General features: G+C 41.7%; 1 protein-coding gene across 1 annotated transcript in view; it reads right to left on the bottom strand.

Moving 5' to 3' along the window:
• Window positions 1–1,969: 1,969 nt before the first annotated feature.
• cxadr (CXADR Ig-like cell adhesion molecule) overlaps window positions 1,970–21,723 on the bottom strand; it is a 27,998-nt gene continuing 8,244 nt past the window's right edge. Inside the window, exons 3-8 of the mRNA XM_077591769.1 lie at window positions 13,589–13,758; window positions 10,294–10,498; window positions 6,716–6,871; window positions 6,504–6,626; window positions 6,067–6,205; window positions 1,970–4,348 (exon numbers count right to left, since the gene is read on the bottom strand). Coding sequence (XP_077447895.1) covers window positions 4,069–4,348; window positions 6,067–6,205; window positions 6,504–6,626; window positions 6,716–6,871; window positions 10,294–10,498; window positions 13,589–13,758 — 1,073 coding nt within the window. The 3' untranslated portion in view covers window positions 1,970–4,068. The remainder of the gene's footprint in view (window positions 4,349–6,066; window positions 6,206–6,503; window positions 6,627–6,715; window positions 6,872–10,293; window positions 10,499–13,588; window positions 13,759–21,723) is intronic.

Here is a 21,723-nt window from a genome sequence, read left to right as displayed (position 1 = left end):
GAGCGGAAGCAAAATGTTAATGCACTGCTGTGCCTCTGGAGCCCATGAAGCTCGATCTTCATGCATATGCATATTCCACTATCCCTACCCAGAATCCCCTCCCTCGCAACCCTTCTCTAAACCTGACTGAGGTTTCTAAAAATGGCAGAAGGCTTAACGCCTGTGACAGCCGACGTCACGCCGGAGGAGAGCGACTTTGATGAGACCCGAGCTTTTTGAGGCCTCTTTTGTTAGCAGGAGAGCGAATCACACTTTACAAGATAAATCATCCCGCTAGCAGGCGGCTTAAACTGTGTACCGGCGGATAAGGTTGCCAAGGAAACTCTCCTGGAAAACCAACCTGGGCTTTTCCCCATCCCTTCCGCTTCATCCACGCAAACAATTAATACCTTACGCAAGCAAAATGGAGAGCGCGAACTAAGGGGAGGTCAACGTAAATCCCCAGGTGTGTTGCAAAACGCATTAAGCTCGGAGGCCGCCACGCCAGAACGGCTTTTTGTTTGTAAATCCCAATTCGTATACGTATTCTGCGGCGTACGCCGATAACGTCTTTTTAATGGATGTTTGGAATGCACGGCCGTAAAAGTACCATTACGCCCCGACGTATCCATTTGCGGGAGGGCGCCGTCCTGACACGCGCTGCTGGGGAGCCATTAAACGCCATGAGTGACTTCGACTGGCCACAGATCAATGCTCCAGGGTCCTATCTATTACTGACATCCAATTATACCAATGGTTGCCCGCTTTGCACTGCCGCTAAGTGCTTTCGTCTCTTTATTGACAAGCTGTCAGCGCCACGCACGCGGTGGAACTATTGGCTAATAATACGCTATCGATTCAGATGACCAGCTTGCTGTTAAGCGTGCTACAAGTGCACCGGTGGTCACAAAGTGAGACATGACAGCCACATAAATGATTTTGCACGTTAATGAAGCGTTTCATATAATTTGGCAGAAGAAAATTCAGCCGAGATTTGATTAGCACTGGCTAGGAATAACAATAATTACCCGGAACATTATGTGGACAAACAAAACCTTTGTTATTGGTAAGAATCTTGGCTAGTTTTCTCTCAGTCGTATTGGGAAATTTCTCAGATTGGACTTGAACTTCTCAAAAGTACAATCTTCATAACATCGGGTCACTTTCTTTGAATATGTTGCACATGCCTTGGCACATCCATGAAAATTATTCTGTACAATCCTCCACTGTAATTTCTTAAAATGCATTATCATATTCACCACCCAACAACATTTAGGCATTAGTTTGTTGCATGCAAACTCATTTGAAATGGCTGAACATGCCATAATTTATGTATATGTAGTATATGTATATGATGTATATGTACATATGATGTATATGTATGATGTATATGTATATGATGTATATGTATATGATGTATGTATATGTATATCTATATGTATGTATGTGTGTATACAGTGTATATAGTGACCATTTTCATATACTACTATCCCCATATATAAGCATATATGTGTATGAACATTTCCTCCTTTATCAGAGGTGTAACAAATTCACCAATTATATATTTATATACCTTGAGCCATCGCCTTTCACATGAAGGTTTATGCGAGGTGTTGTCGGTCCTTTTAACTTAACAGTAATTGAAAAAGAAGTCGATACACAAACAACCATCCGCACTTCCAATGCAGCAGGTGACTGAGAACGAATCAATAGTTAGTTAGACACATTTAGTCGTTTGGCAAACACAAACCATAGTGTATTCATGCAGATGCTGAGTGGTGATTAAGCATTAAAAGAAGCCTGCCCCTCCATTGATTAATTCATCATTAAGTGCCTTACCTAGCGTGTGGAAGCTGAATTCACCGAGCGATTGGAATTAATCATGTGGAAGAAGCAGCAGGAGGCGGGCATACTGGAGCGCTCGCATCTTGAGAAATTAAGCAGACAGATGTTAACAATCTATGAGCAAATATTAAACAAAGGCTCTTCATTTTGTTTTTGTTTTTTGGTCCGGATGACTTTATTCAAAAAATACAGCACAAAAATACACACAAAATGGATAATTGGATTTCATACAGAGTGCAAAACTCAAAAAGAGATCATACAATATTAGTACACTTTTTTTTAAAGAAACTAGTTGATATTAATATTAGTTGTCATGAAAGTTCGGAGTCTCTAGAAGGACAGTAACAAGACTACCCACCTAGACCTCATTATTTTGTCTCCAGGTGAAATTGGAATTCTACACAAGGGCTTCATTCACACTGCAACAGTCTGACACCAGACATCACTCATACAATTGGGATTAGACACTAACAAAAAAAACAGCCGCAACTTTCTTCTTAGCTCCAAACAATAATAATAATAATAATAGAAAAGAAAAATTGGAGAGGAAACTCAAAAACGATTAACCTGTATAAGACTGTTGATCAGGTATTGAACTTGTATGCACCAAGTGGCCATGAGAAATGCTACACCTGGTCGGACTGAGAGCGCGTTGTGAACAACAGCAGCCACGGAGGCCGATGTCGCCACACGTATGCGACCACCGTGGTGTGGAGGTGCTACAACTGGGATAACAAGGCACAACAGAAGCCAGCAATCATGGCTGTGCTAACGTGGAAGCTTATAAAAGGAACCGAATAAGGCTTTGGAGCACAACGTAAACAATTCGCCCGCTCCGACTTTCTTAAAAGAACAGCTACTTTCCAAATCTGGCATTAATACATATTGCATACGGAGCTTGACAAAGTAGCGCCCCGAGTGGATGTGAAGGGACGTAATCTTATCACGTGCCTTCCAAGGGTGTGCAAACAAAAAAATCCATTCATGGTAGAGAAAGCATGATGGCTTTCATATTGAGCGTGGAAAGAAGGTTAATCAAGTTGGTGCCTCTTTGGAGTGCAACTGCACATATAAGGAGGATTACATGTGCTATGCCACACAGGGGGGGGTGGGCTGGCTGTCCTCTACTGCAACAGATGATAAATGAACACTGCTCTGTTAATAAGCCCAGTGCGCGCCACTCTGGCCAAAAGGTGTTAAGGTCTTTTGGCCGTCCACCAGATTCAGAGCTAATTGCTCAGTGAACCTCACCGTCCAACTGCCCCCTCTTCGAAGGGGTCAATCTGTATAGTAGAGCGGGGTGGGTAGGGGGGATTTGATTGTTTTTTAAGCTTTTCCCAGACGCGGTAATCCGGCCAATCGCAAAGCGAACGCCCATTCGCCGAGGGCCAATTGTGTCGCTTCCCGTCCCAGATGGGAAATTTCAAACGGTTGGAACAGAAACGGAATATTTGTAGTTTTCCTAATCTCATTTTGTCTCGGGTTGAATGGAAAAGTTAGTGGAGAACTAGTGAAGAAAACAAACAACATCCTTCATACTATTCGGTAGGCAATAAAAAGAAAGAGAACGCACTATACATTTGACACACGCAGACACAAAGCACATTGACGATATAGTTGAAGCCCAAATTATTCATACACGCATTTTGAGCATGTTTCTTAGTGTCAGAAGCCCTAAAAACTGCAGTACGGTGGAGAAATTTGACTTTTTGATTGGATGAAATGATCTCATCTTAAAATTTAAATATACCATGTCTGGGAAGTGCCAGACAATTTGCAAATTCCAAACGATTAACATAGTTCAGCGAACCACACAGAGACCATTCCATCCTCACACTGCATTCATACGTCTATACCTGTTCAGAAATGAAGTATCTTTAAATCAAGGGCCCAACTATTCCTTTAACAAAAAAAAATAGAAATCAACAATAATATACAATAAATTTCTATCATGACCACTCTGCTACAGTTCATGTTTGAGCAAGAAAGTCCAGGAAGTAAAATGTTTCTAAATTGTGACTGATTTAAAAAAAAAAAGAAAAGCTCTGTGCTCTGGTGGGAACCTCCGGTGTATAATTCAATTCTTTTCTTGGCACCACAGCATTTAGATCTTCATGGAAGGAGGGGGGAGAAGTTCTCATTTGTATGGAAGAGCCGAGTCAGGCGAGCGGTGGCATTTCGACCCGCTCCCGTCATCTCTTCCCTCCCCTTTGTTGAGCAGTCCCTTTGCGAGAGGAGGCCACGTTAAACGATGGATCCGTCCCTGTTCTGGGCAGGGATCATGACGGGGATGCCTCCCATCCGACTTAGGTTGGGCCCCGCCATCCTGGGAGCGGTCGGCGGGGGCAAAGGGGTGTGGCTCGGAGGTCTGTCTTCTTCCGACGAGGGGATCTTGTCGTACTGGGGCTTTAGGGCGTACTCGTGTAGGTTGGAGGGCGACATGGAGCCCAGCGAGGAACGCTGGCTGCCCACGGTGAAGCTTCGCGCCGTGGAAACGCGACTCTTGGGAGGCGGCACGTCCTCTCTGTGGAAACCACAGTCAATGGCACATTCACCACAAGGAAAAAATATATATATTCGCATCCTTAGACCTTTCTGGAAAGGGTAGGACGTCCCTGAACTAGATCATTTCCCTAAATGTTCATTTCCAACAAAGACAATCACGTTAATCTAGTCAAAAGCTCATTCGGCAAATGTTCATCAGTCCTCAATAAAAATGAATTTGACACTGCCTCAATTAGTTTGGCTCCGCTTTCATAATAAGGACAACAGTGAACACCCAAGAAGATGGGTCATTTGAAGAGCACCGCGCTTGGACTGATTAAAGAGGGGGAAGGAATCATTGATTAAATATTCAGCCGATGAGTACGTTTGGATGGGCGACGTCTGCGTTGCCGCAATCGCCCAAAGGTGGAGTCCGATCGAGCCAAAACGGCCGTGCCCTCTCCTCCCTGTGCAGCCACATTAACAGCTAATAAGCGGCATTAATCCAGTTAAATGCTCCAACAAACAGAGCCCGAGGGGCCGGAGGGGCCGGAGCTTGTGTTGTCCATTGCATCATGGGGTGGTGTTTCAGCAAATGTGCATTCTAGACAGGACCAGTGCTCTAATCCGCTTTGTCCTACACCGTGAGCAGTGTCACATTGTGGTCTTACAGATTGTGGCGGCAGTGGAGTGATAGTAAGCCCGCCGGTTGCAAAGAGCCCCCGGGCCGGATGGAGAATGGGGGGGTGGGGGGTTTTGCAGACATGACACAGGATCCACAGAGCAAACAAAGCTTTCAAACTGATTACCACAGCTGTTTATTTGAGGAGTGGTTTAAAAAAAAGAGAAGAAAAGCGCTGATGGAGAAAAACAACATTTTCATGTTGAGTGGAAGCGGGAATGTGGGTTTGAGTGCACTTTGATGAGTGTGTCTCGGTGTGGGGAAGAATCATTAGGAGCCGGTAAAAACGGCAATCCAACCGGAGAAATGTGCGCCTACTTCCGATGGAGAGAAATGACTATTACTACTCGTGTGACAAATGGTGCTTGTCATCTTGGTTTGCAATTTATGTCATTTTAAACGTCGTGTTTTATTACATGTGACTTTATTCCATTATTTACTCGCTATTTGTCGTTTTCATGGCAGCATTTGCAGCGGAAATGTTTGCATTTTTAATGTTATCACATTGATAGCATTTAATTTTTTTTAATCACTGAATGACAGATTTATATTTTGTGCAGATAATATGTATTTACCTTTTTGGGGTTTATTTTATTCCCACGTTTGCAGTTTTAAAGAACATAAAGATAGCTGTTTTGTATTTTTTTTAAACTGGTAGTTTTAAAGAGTATGTAAAAAAAATACTACAGAGTAGTTACACATATTTTATGCTAATTTTCATCACTGAGTGAATGGCATTTTCCACTTTATATTAGCATTAAGCTAATGGATGTTTGAAAGACAGTGTTTTGTATTTTCGTGTGCAAATTTCTTGCTTGTGTCCATTTAGTTTTACAGTTTATCTGACCTGGAGTAAAATAATCAGTTTGAAAAACATTAACAGTCAACTATATTTGTGACACTGTTCAAAAAAAAGGTATGATCGATTATAGGTGACAGACGCAATCCCAGAGATCAACCTCAATTTTTTTCCCTTGATACTCCATCTTAAAATTGTCCATTTCCACTATCTACACTAAAGTATACATCCCTCTTAACTTATCAATGAACCAAATCCCAGATGTGAGTGAGCATACCTTATCTCATTGCAAATTTCCTTCTCATACTTCTTCCTGTGGCGAGCACGGCAACAGCAGAAGAGGATGATAGCAATAATGATGAGGATGAGGAGTACTGCAATTATAGCTCCTGCAATGATGCCAGCAGTGTTGGGAGCTGAGCACAAAGGAGAGAAAAAGTTAGAGGATTTGTGATTAGGGAAATGTTCTTGGTGTTGCATGGTTATTATTAATCAAGCTAATCACAGGATATTTTCTTATTGGGAGTATATAATCTAAAACTAACATGCCTAATGTCAATTACATGTTTCAAGTTTGGAAAATACAGTAAAAGTGACATTATTACTGTTTTTTTACATCAACAACAAAAATTACGTGAAGCCACAAAACAAGACCTGGGAAGTCAAAACACAAGAGACAACAAATAAAATCCATGATCTGGATACTCTACTTACGAGGTGTGATATTGAGATGGAGTATGCATTCTTCAGTCCCGACCCGGTTAGACGCGCTGCAGCGGTAAGTACCAGATGCGCTGGCAGATGCGTTCCTCACATTAATGGTACCTGCCACTGGGTCTGGAGTAAGGACAAATGATCGACCATTACAGACAAGAAGCTAAACGGTGCAAATGCAGTTTCGGTTGGTGGAATGGCGTTAGCATTACCCATCACAGCAGAACCAGGGAGCACGTTTCCGTTACTGGTCTTCTCCCAGCTGTACTGCATGGGTTTGGTGCCCTCCTGAGATGTACACCTTAGAACAATGTCTTTGCCCTCTTGAGTGAGTCCTTCGGCATAGCACCTTGGCTTGGATGGCTTCACTGTGGCGAAAAGGGAGAGTTGTAAACACGAATGAATGAAACTTGCATGTTGGCTAACTTGTGTGCCTGAATTCTTAAGTTGATTGGCTTCCTCAGTCAAAGCAGCACTCGTCAGCATAATGAGAGTAGTAATCAGAGTAATTGATACAGCTGCTGTCATTACAGGAGATGTCACTCAGGATAATGGAGATGAAGAAAGGACGCGATGAAGAAACACACGTGCCCCTACACTTGAGTTTGGGATGGAGAAGGAGCTTTTCCATCTTGAAGCAGAATGTGTGCAAACACCCCTGGGTCAGTTGGCGTGTTGGCAGGAGATGAGATGGGGGATTCAAAAACAAACACCGCTTCCAAATTAAAAGCAGACCAACTCCGGTGGAATCCAGACACACTGTCAGCCAGGCACTGGGGGCGGGTACGCAAAGTGAGAAACGGCCCAGGAGCCAAGCCTGTGCCATATTCTGACATCACAGTGTGGTAATGGGTTCAACGAGAGCATGAAATGGGGCTCTCCAGATGAAAACCAGGTGTCAAATGGGAGGGAGGAGCCTGGCTGCCAGGATTAACTGTAGATTGACAGCGCCTGAGTGCTCATAGTAATATTCTAAACACACATTGGATCAGGACAGAGAGAAATAAATAAGCTAGCGCTGATGGACAGATGGTAGTGATGGGGGCCAAGGCTGAGCTATTCCTATCAGACTGCTCTTCCTGCTGTTGTAATGTACCTCCACACACATGTTGCCGACGGATGCTAAATGTCACAGAGCGATGACATTCAGAACGCATCTTTTAAAGGGTGAGAGTGGATGCGTCAAAGGGTTGTAACACGCAGCATATCACATTAGGAATGCGATCCAGAAAGGATTTATTTGTTTGAAAGATGAGGTTAGAAGAAAAGGTGAGGGGGGCCGCAGGGCCACGGAGGGATAAAGACTACAGCCATAGAGCTAATCTGGCTCTGTAAAATGAATAAAGTGCTGGGATTTACGAGTTGCTCAACACAACTTCAAAGGGCAATTGTGGAATTGGTAATGATATAGTTGGAACAAAGCCAGATGAATCGGTCACCCTTGACTTTTGACTGGTGCGGGCATTCCAAAACATAAACTGCTTGCAGCGATTGGCTTTTGTTTTTGTCTTCCAAATTTTAATTAATTTTTCAGCAAATGTATTTAAATATATTCCTAAGAATTCACCAAAGCACCGAACTACCTTCAAATCTCTCAGAAATAATGTCGCAAGCTCGGCACAGCCATATTTGGCCAGTTTCGACCAATCCTCTTTCCGCCTCTCCAGCACCATTAAATTGGATGGGGAATGTCGGTGGACGGTCATTTTCATCTCTCTCCAAAGATGTTCAATTGGATTGGAATTTGGCTGAGCCACTCAAGGACATTCACCAAGTTGTCCTGAAGCTATTCCCATTGATATCTTGCCTGTATGCCTCCAGCTACAAGATGAATTGTCACCATAGTCTGGGGTCAAAAGGACTATGAAACATCTTTCCATCCTCTATGTCCCCTCTACATTGCTGTATTTCTCGTTTAAATCCATTCTGAATAGTACCCCAGTTCCTGCCGTTGAAAAACATCTCTAGTTGCCTCATGCTGGGGACTGTTTTCCTTCACTGTCAGGACGGCCAGTAGATAAACGGTACATGCTTCCTTCAAACAAGAGATCTGGTGTACACCCAAAATGGGTTGGTTTTTGGTTCACAAGATCAGAGAATTTTGTGAACTATGGTCTGAATCTTCCAGGTACCATTGGGTAAAATGCAATTGGGCTAAACAAGTTGCTGACATGCCGTTTTTCGCTGCAGGTGGGTATTCCCTTCCTCTTAACGTCAATGTCCTGCTATAAGCTGAACACAACGCAATGGCTACCTCCTGTAACGTAATACAACACGTGACACTGTGTGCTCGCTTCTTGTCAGCGTGCACGTATTCCTGAACATAGCAGTGTACGTGGCAGGGCAAAGCAACACCTGGTTGGCTGTATATATTAGCATCGACGTGTTTGTGTTCCTGGCAGCTTCCACACTGTGACAAGATCGAGCTAAATGTAAAATGCAGAGCAGGCAACAAGGTGTCCTCTTCTTCTCCTTGTCATTGCGTCTTTGCTAAGAACATTCTAAGCCCTGGGGTCAATTGCTAGCAACCTGTCAGAGATGTAGCCTACGGCTATTTCAAGATCGCGCACTGTCACATGCGCTATTGCTTTGAGATGTCAGCATATTAACTGAGATCAGAGCTGGGTCACATAGTTTGTTAGCGGATGGGTTTTTCTGCCACAGCTTCTTGCTAGATCCAACAGCAACAGAGCATGCAGGTGGTGGGCACAAGTAGAAATGTTTTTACTTTAATACAAACAGTTAATGACCACCAGTGTGCGACCAAGTACAGTACAAAGTTGAGGGAACGAGATATCGTTTCCCTCTGAGGGTGGGATTAAAAAGCAGCATGGTATGGAGGAGAAAGAGTTTCATTAGTCTGAGAATAGCAGAGACTGAAGCACTGAAGCGGTTTCTCTGCCTGGCCAAATAGTGCCTTATTGCCTCTAGGAGAAACATTTCAAGGCTAAGTTCCTCTATCAAATACCATCTGCTTGCAGTTGAAATGAAATTATTATTTTCCCTCCCCAAACATCTTTTTAATTACATTTCATTCCTAGTTTGAAAAACTAACATACTGGAAAGTAGTTTAACAGCTTCAGGGCTGAATACAAACAGTCCCCGAGAACACACATTGTCAAAAGGTTTTCAATAGTTCTGAAGTGAGCAGTATCTTGAGAAAGTTTCGTTGTGGGGGCAGTGAAGTCACATTTGGTTGGCAAAGGAACAGCCATTTTTGGAAGATTCCTATTAAGAAACACCAGATAACAGAGTTACGATAGGGGCACAATGCAGGGCTTATCTCACATGAGTGGTCCATGTAGATTGTTGTTTCCCATACACAAAAAGCACAATCACTTTTGACATTGGCTCAGAGGACCAACAGCTTCTCAGAATGACCTCAAAAGCTGAGATGGATCGGCCAGTAATTAAAATGTGTTAAAAAAATAAAACATGTTGACGTGTGACGCTGAACATTGTAATAGTTTCTAATTTCATTTAAAAAATGCGTTTTTCAGACAAATGTTTGAAAATGACCTCAATATGGAGGTAAAAGATGATCACTTTTGACAATCAGGGTGGGTGAACACTGGATTGTAACACGAGGGGGTCAATGGACTACAGCCTCTGGGAAGGGTATGTTCTCAATTTTAGTAGGGATTAAATCAAAACAGCCAAGCGAGGCAATGAGCGTGTGATTCGAAGCATTTCTACTGCATACAGAGCAGGGTCTCTGCCCGGTGAGGAAAACCAATGTTCAAGGTACCTAGTTTGGACAGATTTTTTTTTTTGCTTTTGTTTCACTTACCCATTACAATCAGCAGCATTTTTCGGCTACGAATGCCAGGAGCCTTCTTCACTTTACACTGGTAGGTGCCAGAGTCCGACGACTTCAGGCCTGTCAGGTTGATGGAGGCGTCGCCATTTTTGGGGTCGGCCAAGTTAAAATGAACTCTACCCTTCATGGGGGCATAGTAGTCATCGTAGGCCCGGTCACCTGAGTACAGGATCACCTGGTCACAAGAGGCATGAAGAAGTTGGTTAATATACACACAATTATTAGGGTTTTGGAAAAAACAGAAGAATTTCCAAGCTATTTAGTATACTGTGGAACATAGTCAGAAAAAGTACACAATAGTAGCATTACCATAAACTAGTTATTCTTTCAAAATGAATGAAAAGATGACAAGGAAACAGCAATTTACTGCCTTGGCTATGGGATGGGAGAGGTAATACAAATAGATTCATGGAAGGCTGGATGGAGCAGTACTTAAATTGAATTAAAATAAAGGTCGTTCCAAAGGATATTGCACATCCAAGCCTTCCAATTTTTGATATTCCCCATACAAAATACTAAAAGATGCATGATTCTGGCTGAATTTTATGTAGTTTATTGCCCATAATTGATTAATAGTTAATAAAAAAACAATTATGATAAGTCTTGATTTTCAAGAAGTAGAATGACCCATAAAGTTAAATCGGAGTGAGAAGTTACTTGTACAGCAAATTGTTTTGCAGTCTTCAACATAACTTCGATGAACAGACCCAATATTTACACAGTGAAATAAGCTGTTGAGCTGCATTTTATATACTAGTATATAGTATCCATATTGAAAGTCAAAGGTGAACCATCAATACCAATAGAATGACGTTGGAATCAACAGTATCTATCCATGCAAGTATAAATACTATATTTTTGTCCATGTATTGTTGGAAAATATTTGGTCTGTGAATTGGGAACGTTATCTAGAGGACTAAAAGCTTTTTTATCTCACAATGTCCGTCAGTCTGCTCTACTGGGACCAAGGTGGAACAAACAAAGGGGCCAGTGTGGAGTCAAATCAGCACCTGCTGTGTCAACAAAGGACAGACAACCATAATGACGTCCACTCCGCCATCCAGCTACATAAACACATCCACACTCGGGGTCTTAAGAGTAGCATGAAAATGCAGAAAAATGAAAGCCAGGTGGAGGCAAAAGGAAAACCCGTCACTTGGAACATTTTCTCTCACAAGTCCATCGGGAGATGGAACAACAGGGCTTTCTCTGCCACGATGAGCACAAGACATTCATAGCGATACCCCAGGGTGGAAAGAAAAAACTAACATGGCACAAGATATAAAACAATTGTTATTGGTTGAGGCAGAACCCCCAAAGGAAGTATATAAGCAAGAATAAATGGCACACCAGTGTGCTTTCCTAACATAGTTGGAACCAGGAAAATAAGGTTTACTGTGTACGGAATGGAGTAATGGTGGTGACTGGCGAGGAATGGCGTCCATCTTGTGTGTATTGGCCTAAACAGGTTATTCTATTAAAATTCTGCTATGTTTTGAAGGGGGAGGGAAATGAAAGCTTTCACTTTCACCGAGGAACAGAACAAGGGTAGTAACAACAGCAATACATGAGACGAAACCACAAAGGAGAGGAAATTAGGTGAGCTCAGCCAGAAAAGAATTTGGACTCAAGTATCTACTGTTGGACAGCAAGGAGAATTTTTACACCACTAGTTATTTCTTTCACATTGTACTACTTTATGACCTTGAGACTCTAGAAAGTCCTACAAAGACAATTGAGAAATAAAAATTAAAAGAACAAGACAAGCTGATGGCGCACTGCAGCACTTATGCTCACTTCGCTTAAATAAGCAACCACCTGGCCAGGTCAGGGCATTCTCTGTGGACATCCCAGGCTGCAGATGTTAAAACAAAGGTGTAGTTTTATTAGGCGTACACACATGAGGTGTTTTTCATGGGATGATGTTGCTAAGTGAGGAAAAAGTCAAGCGGTCCAAATAATAGGACCACAAATGCTTAGTCTGTATACTCACGAAAATACTAGCTTGGTCCTTTACTCAATAAAGAATGAATGGCTTACAAGAAAATCTTTTTCTGAATGAACTGCCTCTGTTATCACAAGAAACATCTTTTTAAAATAATAATTGTCCAGGTTCCCAGTCACGGCCAAGCGTCTTCCATTCAGCCTGCAGGTTGGCAAGAAGAGCTGGAATGCACACGGCTGCTACTGAAGGCATCCTTGGCATCTCTTGTTCAAGCCCAACAAAGCGACTTACGTTAGCTACGCTTCACTAGCTGCCAAAAGACCTTGATGATATGTGGGTTATGTCAGATAGAGGGGGGCAATGCTGACAACACTTGGGACGGAAGACCTCAAATATATGCTTCAGTGGAAGGAAATGAAGACTTTTTTGTAGCTCTTTGAATTCCTGGTCACCCTGGCATGTTTTAACACATTTGAGGACAACAAGGCATGCAAATCATGCTACTGGCTTTAGTTTCAAATTCTGTACATGCTATTATCTGCTAAACTAGGGGAAACACTTGCTGAATAAAAAACAAACAAGCAAATGATGTTCTCATTGGCAAAACCACAGTTAACAAGTTTTAGAATATTGTGAACTGAATCTAGGATCTTCTGTGCAGGGTTGTGTTTGTCGCAAAGTGTCAAAGCTGTGCATAATATGTATTATTACTTGATTAGACTCAGTTGGAATCGTTTTTATACAAAGACGTCAACAATAAGCATTATAATAAAAGGGACGGTAAAGTCCAAACTGCCCCAGATTTACCAAGTTGACCTTTTGTACGGGCCCACCGTCAGATCACACCAATATGAGGTACAGTAACAAAAGCGTTTCCATGGCTACACCAGCCTGGAGGGCATATGGCGATTGATTGGAGGCCTGAAGTTGTGTAGTTTTCCTTTTACATGGCAGAGAGCCATTCGGGAAAGGGAAAGGAAAGACACTGGCTGTAATAAAAAGACTCTCCATCACCCCTACTGTGTGTCTGTCTGTGTGTGTGTGTGTGTTTGTGTCTTGGGTGTGTGAAAAAGAAAAGGGCGCTAGAACACAAAAGAATGATATGGTGCATACATACTGCATGTATTAAAAGCCCTCATAAAATACACACCTAGGGTTTGGCCCTGTATCAAAATCACCTGTGTTTGATGTGTAGTCACGGCACATTGATGCCAAAACACACACTGGCCAAATATCTAAACTGGAGCAATGTTTTTACTTAGTGGGGCGGTCACTTATCGAACAATACTGTCGCTACACTATGGGTAATTTTGCACTTACCACTTTGTCTTCCTTCTGGTTGTCAGAAGACAGGAGGCTCCATTCAATATCCAGCGGTCCAGAGTCATCAGGTCCTAAACTGAATTTACAATCCAGCCTTACACTTTGACCGCTGGCTTTTTCAATGGATGTCGGCTCTGTGGAGATTATCTCCAGTCCGACTGAAGAACCTGTATGGACACACAAAGAGAAGACGAGTGGTAATGATTGCATGGGGCGCAACACCACCCACATGGATGTACACAGTAATCGGGACGATCACATATTTTTGCACCCAAGTCCGAGTCCCCTGATTTTGAGAATCTGCCGATACCAAAGAAATGTATCAAATATATCTAATGTCTTTTTCTCACCCAATTTGAACAGCGCTAGGTGCATAAGGTGACTTCAACAGCAACATTTTTATAAATCAGTTATTCAGCACCAATATAAGGTTGCTTACAAATGGTTTAATTTTTTTTTTTTTACATATGAACTTGTGCAGCAAATAAAGTTGGTCACCCAATGTAAGAATAGACATATTTTAGTAGTGAATTCTTGATTTGTTTTTTAATGGACATTTTCTCCTATGCGACCATTTGCGATCACGTGATCAGAGCGGGGTCATACCTAGTTTATTTTTTGCAATCCTTATTTTTGGGGGTTCACCGATGAAATGTGCAGCGACTTGCATGACACACAGAAAAAGAAAACCAGTAAGCTGTCAAATGTTTTGGCTCTAAAGAACGTCGCACTCATAAAATAACTATGGCTACATCTCGTTGTAGCAGTGAAGTAGCTCCTAAAATATGCATGATGTGAAACACCGTGAAAAACACAGTAATAGAGTCGAGCATAGCTTAACTGAGTGAAGGGTAATAAGCAATGCATGTTGTAGCCCTTCTCAAACTCAACAGACTTACGCATTTATTCTTAGAACGAATAGGCATCATTTCCTGGGGACATCAACTGGGCTAATAGGCTCCATTCAATAAGAAATTTAAATCCCAGTAAGGAAGAGCGCATAGATAATGGACTTGTCACATGCTGTCTCGACATTTTAAAATCCATCTGACAGGCATCCACCTTTGAGTCAGCGGGTGGGGGGCTTACAAAAAAAATGAAACCACGACCATGTGCTGTATAAGTGTAACAAACAAAATGTCCAAAGAAAACCAACACACTAACATTTTCAAGTCCCATTTGCATCTAGTTGAGCTTAACATACAGACGTGGAGATAACTGTGTTGCCAGGGTAATTAAAGTAATTGCAAGAGGAGCCAAACCAGGCAACGATGAGCTCTTCATTAAAAACACAATTTGCATATTCCTTCTGGAAGGTTTTCAATAATTAGAAGATATTATTGCCATACAACAAAGAGATTTACAAACAAAAGCAGATCCAGCAATAAACATCGTTTCATACTTCAAACTAGAAATGTCCCTGATCTGGTCATGTGATTGGAAATCAGGCCCGTTAAGGTAAAAAAAAAAAATTCTAATTACACAAGTGAAACAAACTTTGAAGAACAAAGAGAGAACAAAAGTCGAGAAAATCCCCAATTAAGAAAGCCTTTCACATGGGACATATTTTTGATTTATTTATTTGTTTTTAAACAATAGTAATTTGTCCGCAACCTTATTCTGTGCTGCCGACCTGATTTGAAGATGAATAAATAAAAAACTTGCAAGACCTTCTTCTCCTGAGCAATTGAGCCACTACACCTGTATTATTAATGTGACAGATGAGGGAGGGGGGTGCCTCAGCATGGCAGCGCTGGTGGTTATTTTCACACACATTTACATGCACATTGCTCACAAGGTCAAGGTGACTGTCAGCATATCAAAAATGCAAATGTAATCATGAATGGAAATCTCTCGCTGGAGAAGAGTTCTCTTTGTCTAGGTATTTGTAATACTCAAGACTATTGCATAATCTAAGTCCGAGATCCTTACGCGGCAGCCACAGGTTGAGCTCTGTCTCGTTTTACAACCCAATCCAAAACGAGGCCAAGTTTGCACAACGGAATTCAAATATGTGTGTAGTGCACAGTCACATGCACTGTTTTAGAGGCTTAAACCCGTCGAGTATTTGCAAAAACATACTTTTCATGTCGTAGCCATTGGTGCTCCAGCTGGTCGTTTGAACGTTTTGACAGACGGCTTTCGCGGGTGCGAGCAAGTGCCATCGGCCATAGACGAGAGAAGCAATATCGAGAAAACTGTCACTCTCCAAATGGATAAACGGCTTTAAAAGGCAACGCCATGAAAGCTTAGGCATTTTTCAAAGGAGGTTGTAGGAGAAAATTGCATCTATTGAAAAACTGGTTGTTTCGCTGACAGTCTAATGCACCTGTAAATCAATCACAGAGCATGCATGGTTTGTCTTAAATACGGTCTTTTGTTCCACACACGTGTATTATTCGATCTCAGCTTTGTACACGGGAAGGGTGCTTGGCTGCCGACTCTCTGGTGACAGCAGTGCCAGGACAGAAAAACACCGATTCCAACCATTGGTCCAAAAATCTGTTCAATCCAGCTCGTGGAATCCACAGAAATACACTTAATTCAAATTGCCTGATTTTACCAATCGCAACTGTAATAAAAAATGACAGTGTCAATGTGAAATAGTATAACCTTAGAATTTTATCAATTAAAATGTAATATATCATGTTGAGCTGTTTCATAAATAGCCACATGACCACACCTACAAATAAAGTCAATTAATTCAAAAGCCTCCGCCACCCTTGTGGAAATAAGCAGTTTGGAAAATGAATCATTTAAAAATACAGCTACATTTACATCCAACAAAATTCTAATAAAAGATGTTACCAATATAAAAAGTGTGTGGGTGATTATTATTGATGATAGCTAATAAGCCAGTCCTATCATTGGCTGCAATAGGCTCCAGCACCCCCACGACCATTGGGAGGCTCAGTAGCTAAGAAAAGGAATGAACTATTAAGCCTTCAGGATTTATGGAATTTTAATGAAAAAGTCGCACTCAAATATTTTCAGTCAACCTACAACAAAAACAAACATTCCACCATTTTTAACATAAATTCAAAGATGAGACCTAAAACCTCTGATTGTACACTTTCATAGAATAAATGTCTAAAAACTGTGCTCAACCCAAGGTAGATGTACCTTACATATTCTGAGTAAAGTATGGCCTAAAAAGTCTCTCTGTTGTTTTGGACAACAGTCAACTGACCTTTGTCCTTCCAAGGTAAAACACCAGTCAAATGGGAGGCATTTATCTAGTATAAATACAGTTGTAAATTAGTCAAGCACACAAGTATAAAGTACAAGAGAATGCCACCACCTTATAGTATTTGCAGTACATTTCCATAACTACCAACAAGCATGTCTTCATGAATGTCACATTTCCTCCCATTCTACAACGCCGTAAATACCAGCAGGATCAGAAAAAGAGCGGAAATGAGCACAAGGAATTCAGGGTGTCAGCACAGCCCATTCAAAATTCCCACTCGTACTCACCGATTTACATTTGCCAATTCTGCCAGCGCTGTCGTTCTCGCTACTTGTAAAAGAGCCAACTACAGCCCCCCTCAGACCTCTAATTCTCTGCGGTGTTACCGATTGTAACTCTGTTCACCCCTCCACCTTTGTCGGCATACAATGGGGAGTGAATCCCGTCTCCTGGCAACCAATCCCTCGGAGAAGGGGTGTGTTGCTGCGGCGATTGAGAGACGGACATGAGAAGGGAGGAGAAAGGTGAGCTTGATTGACAAGGGAAGAGGGAAAAGACGGGCTAGTAAAGAGTCATTTCTTGCGTAGGAAAGGACAGAATAAACACGAACACATTAGTCATTTATTATTGTAATATTGCAGTCTAGGGGCAGTGGAAGGAGAAAATGAAATAGCCGAGACACTCTCACCATCACAAACAGTTACGCTAGTCTCCTGTGACTGTGCCACAGAGAACATCAATTATCTTGCTCCCACCACAAGATAACTTCATAACTTGTTTGCCGCTCAGAAGGAAGCCTCTGAATACACTCCCAAGTGCACCCAGTGGAATTTAAAGAGATGTGTGCGCCCTGGGTGCTTTGCTAGTGACGTTTATTTAGTGTCGTACGGGGCTGGGAATGTTGAACGGTTGCGATTGTGCTTTAATGCAGCTCGAAAGCTCCGCCGCCATCAATTCCCAGTGAGTGTGACCTAAAGGCTGTTTTGACATAATTGGACATTAAATGATGACGCGGTGACAAACGGCACACACTTGACTTTGTATTTACATTTCAGAGCTTTTAAAAGGGGGCTTTGAGGGATATTTTGATGTCATTGCAATGGACAGAGATTGCTGTCCCATTGGCAGGTATAGAAGCAATTATGAAAGCCCCAAACTTTCTTTGTGCAACAATTCATGACATCCCTGTAGCTTTGGTTGTGATAAACTATCCTTAAGAAGGTGATGACTTAATTATAATTCATGAATTTAGATGAGTTGTAGCCATACCATCCAGTTAGAAAAAACTAATGGTGCTGAACAATTGAGGCAACAAAGGGACTACAGACAAAGGGGATGGAAGCAGAATGGAGGAGAGAGGGTTGGGAATTCCCAGTGGTATTTGTTATTTAATGGTCACTTAATGAAAAAGTCTGCAAGTCTTAATTGCACTTTCATAGTCAGTGGATTTGCACTTTAAGTATTGGTATTTTACAAGCAGGTTTCCTAACCTGTTGAGCACCAGGCATTAGTCAGCAATAAACAACTAAAGCAAGACCACGTCCCCACATTCTTTCCCGACAACCCCCATCCCATTGGAGACTATTTAAATACAGTGTCAAGGGGTTAGATAAGAATGCGTCACCATCCCCACTGAATCCAAGACTTCAAAATGCCACGAGCTCTGTTTTGGATTGAACTTTGATTCTCCAACAGTGTTGGAAAATTGGTCATTATATGCACTTGTTAATAATCTGACTGTGATTTTGCTTGGGCGTAGCGTAAGAACATTTCTGCACATTTCAAGCAAATGAGGTCCATTGTGTGAGGCGCAGGCATAATTGATAGGTGAAGGTTGAGCGGGGCATATTTTCAGCACATTAAGTGGACGTGCCAAGAACTGGAAAGAGAGAGCTATTTTTATCTTCCAATCTAATCTTATCTTATTGATATTCTTTGACTTGGTCAAATCTTGCAGACTTGTTCACAACACTGTGTGGTGGTAGCATTTGTACCCAGCCCCTTTAAAGGAGATGTGTATATCGAGCTAGAAAATAAAAGCCGTCCCCAGGCCTTTTGAGGAAACGTCTTGCTTTGACTGACGTTGTCCACGTATGAAGGTGCATCGCCTTACAGCAGCCTTGCAGAAATGCTTCGGTGGAGCTGGCCATTGTAACAATTTACTATACCAAATGTGAAGTGAACTGTGATATTAAAACCAATGTAACGCGCCATGACTTTTAGCATAGCGTGAGAAATAGGGCCATCATAATGATGTCAGGACATTTTCATTTCACAAAATCACATTCCAGGGTTGAGCAGACGCCAAAGACCCAAAAATACCTGCAAGGTAAAAAGGTAGTTTTCAGGGGCAAAATCATTTTATATAGAGATGAGCCCAATCTGATCATGCGGTCACATCATTTTCAGAGGATCAGAATCGGTTCAAATAGATTACGTTATTATTGTTTTCTAAGTAATAACTCAATGGCTTCCATTGAAGACGATAGGGATCCAATTCAGTTTTACTGGGGGATTGGCAGCGATCGAACGCTAGTCAACGACATACTGTATCATCCAAATACACATAGTATCAAACAATGTATATTTATATTTACACTTGTAAACAAAGAGAGCATAAAAGTCAAGAAAATCACAATCAAGGGATGATTCCACTGTGATATCCCTAATATGATCTCCATGCTTGTTCCAGAAATTCCATTAAATGTAACCAGAATCCAGAAAGGGAATCACATGAAGAATTGTCACCGACGGCCATAAGAATAGGGCATCATCTCCACAAAGGCACTATTATTGACGAAATGATGGTTGGTTGCGCCGTAAAGCTGATAGACACGACACCGTGGCGTAAAAAACAACGCAGATAACATCCTGAGGAGGGGGAAAAAGTGCCAATATAGTCTTGGAGGAAATTAAACCACAACAAAGGCAACAGCCACAGCTTTACAAAATTGGGGGATGGGAATACAGTACATGAAGATCACTCTCCAGTCAGAGATGCTGAAGTACAAAATCATGTCCTCCAGATTTTGCAGGGGAGAACACAATTCCCAGAGAGCAATTAGAGAGCATGTGAAAGTAGTTTGCATGACTTGAGACGTGCAAACCAGACATATACAGCACATATCAATATGTAGGTCTTATGTATGAGAGCAGAGATGAGGCGGACAAAATATGATTATATCAAAGTAACATAGCCGCAAAAATGGACCCATTAATGTAGTGTACAAACGCAACATCAGATACCATCTTTCAAATGGTGATAAAATCTCATACAAAAGTTATAATATTAATTACAAACACTTAGAAAATGACAAAAAAAGGCAATACAAAGGGAAACTCGGAAAGCCAAAAAGCTCAATGGGGAGCAGTCATGGAGTTTAGAATAGCCATCCCTCCTGACACAGGCTTTTTCTCTAGTAAAGTGGCGCTGCCTCCAAAATCCCCCCATCCCCCAAAACAAATACAGTGGGGGCCTGATACAGAGTGGGCCCCTACTGGTGCCCCCGGCCTATTCTTTGTCAGTGCCCTAGGGCGCAATGCCAAGCGTGATCAGGAGGGAGGAACACTGATCAAACACTCAAACTTAAATGTAGCACAGCAAACTACTTCATCCAGACTTGTCATGACTCAAAGTTGCTTTGGAAAGTCACAAAGTTGATAATGAGATGCAAGTTTCAGTCAAAATAATCTCAGGTCTTTGCCATGTGAAATGAGATCCAGGAGTCAGTGGAAATAAAAAAATAATAAAAAAAACCTCTAAAGGATACTAAAATACTATTCCCCGTTATTGCGAGATAGATGGATAGGAAAGTTAAACAAACATTCAAGATAAAAATGCTGAAAAACACATTCTTCATGTACTGTTTATTCTGCTGATACACAAATAACAGAGGTTTAGTCAAGTATGACTCGGTGAAAACATCCTTAGATCATCTACCAGCATGAATGTAACAGAAACTGGGATGTTTATTCAAAGAGCTAAAAAAAAGCTGACGCCAACTCAACATTATCAGGTAGCACCATAAATTAAACAAAAAAAAAACAATCAAGAAAACTAGAAGCAGGAGAGAGACCATAGCATTGCTACTACAGACAAACAGACATACGAAACCGAATACATAATCTCCCCTTCTGTAGCTTAAAACTATTTGCAGAGGTACACATGCGATAAAATCTCATTTCCTAGCTTCTCTCTCATTTATCCCCACCGAAGGCTAGCAATGTTTTTGTTTCAGTGGGAGGTTCTAACCTTTAAAACACAGAATACCTCACAGCTGCATACTACCTGTACACACTATTTTTCCCCAAAAATGGGACATTAAACTGTCCGGGTGCATAAGTCCAAGTGTTTTTTATTTCTTATGTCACAGCATGCATACCTGGAATTACGGGAGGCATTCAATGACTCATGCTGTGATTTACAAGTTCCAGTCTAAAATTAGTTTTTCTGCCGCTGGGATATTGATGCTACTCTTCCAGACACTAGGTAAAAAAAATCAAGCTCTGCATTCCCTCTGAAAATCAAGCCACTTCCAAAAAGTTTACTGTTAACTCCCTCTGAGAATACAAGGAGAGATGCTGAGTACTTTGTAATATCAACTAAAACATCCATTCCTTTTCAAATTCATGGCATCCCTTGCTAAACGCTCTAATTCTGCCAAAAGCCTTCCCACCAGGCAGAGTGAGGACTTGCTGAGAACATTTCAACACAGACTGTTCCTTCCTGTCCTTTGTATATAAAAAAAATGGAGACACTATAGCAGGACATCAAGATAAGAATGTTGTGAAGAGATAAGCTGGATCAATCCCTTCTTGTCTTCTTCATTTGATCGCAACAGAGATGGCGAGCAGACTAGATGTTCCAGAGGTGGAGTCTCTTCTTCTCTCAGAGGTTCTTGAAAGCCAAAGTCGTAAACATACCTGGCTGACGAACCCTTTA

Source organism: Stigmatopora argus, chromosome 22 (genome assembly GCF_051989625.1).
Source record: "Stigmatopora argus isolate UIUO_Sarg chromosome 22, RoL_Sarg_1.0, whole genome shotgun sequence".
NCBI classification, from domain to species: Eukaryota; Metazoa; Chordata; class Actinopteri; order Syngnathiformes; family Syngnathidae; genus Stigmatopora; species Stigmatopora argus.
Note: the sequence above shows the minus strand (reverse complement) of the source record. Positions and strands in the feature narration are given on the sequence as shown.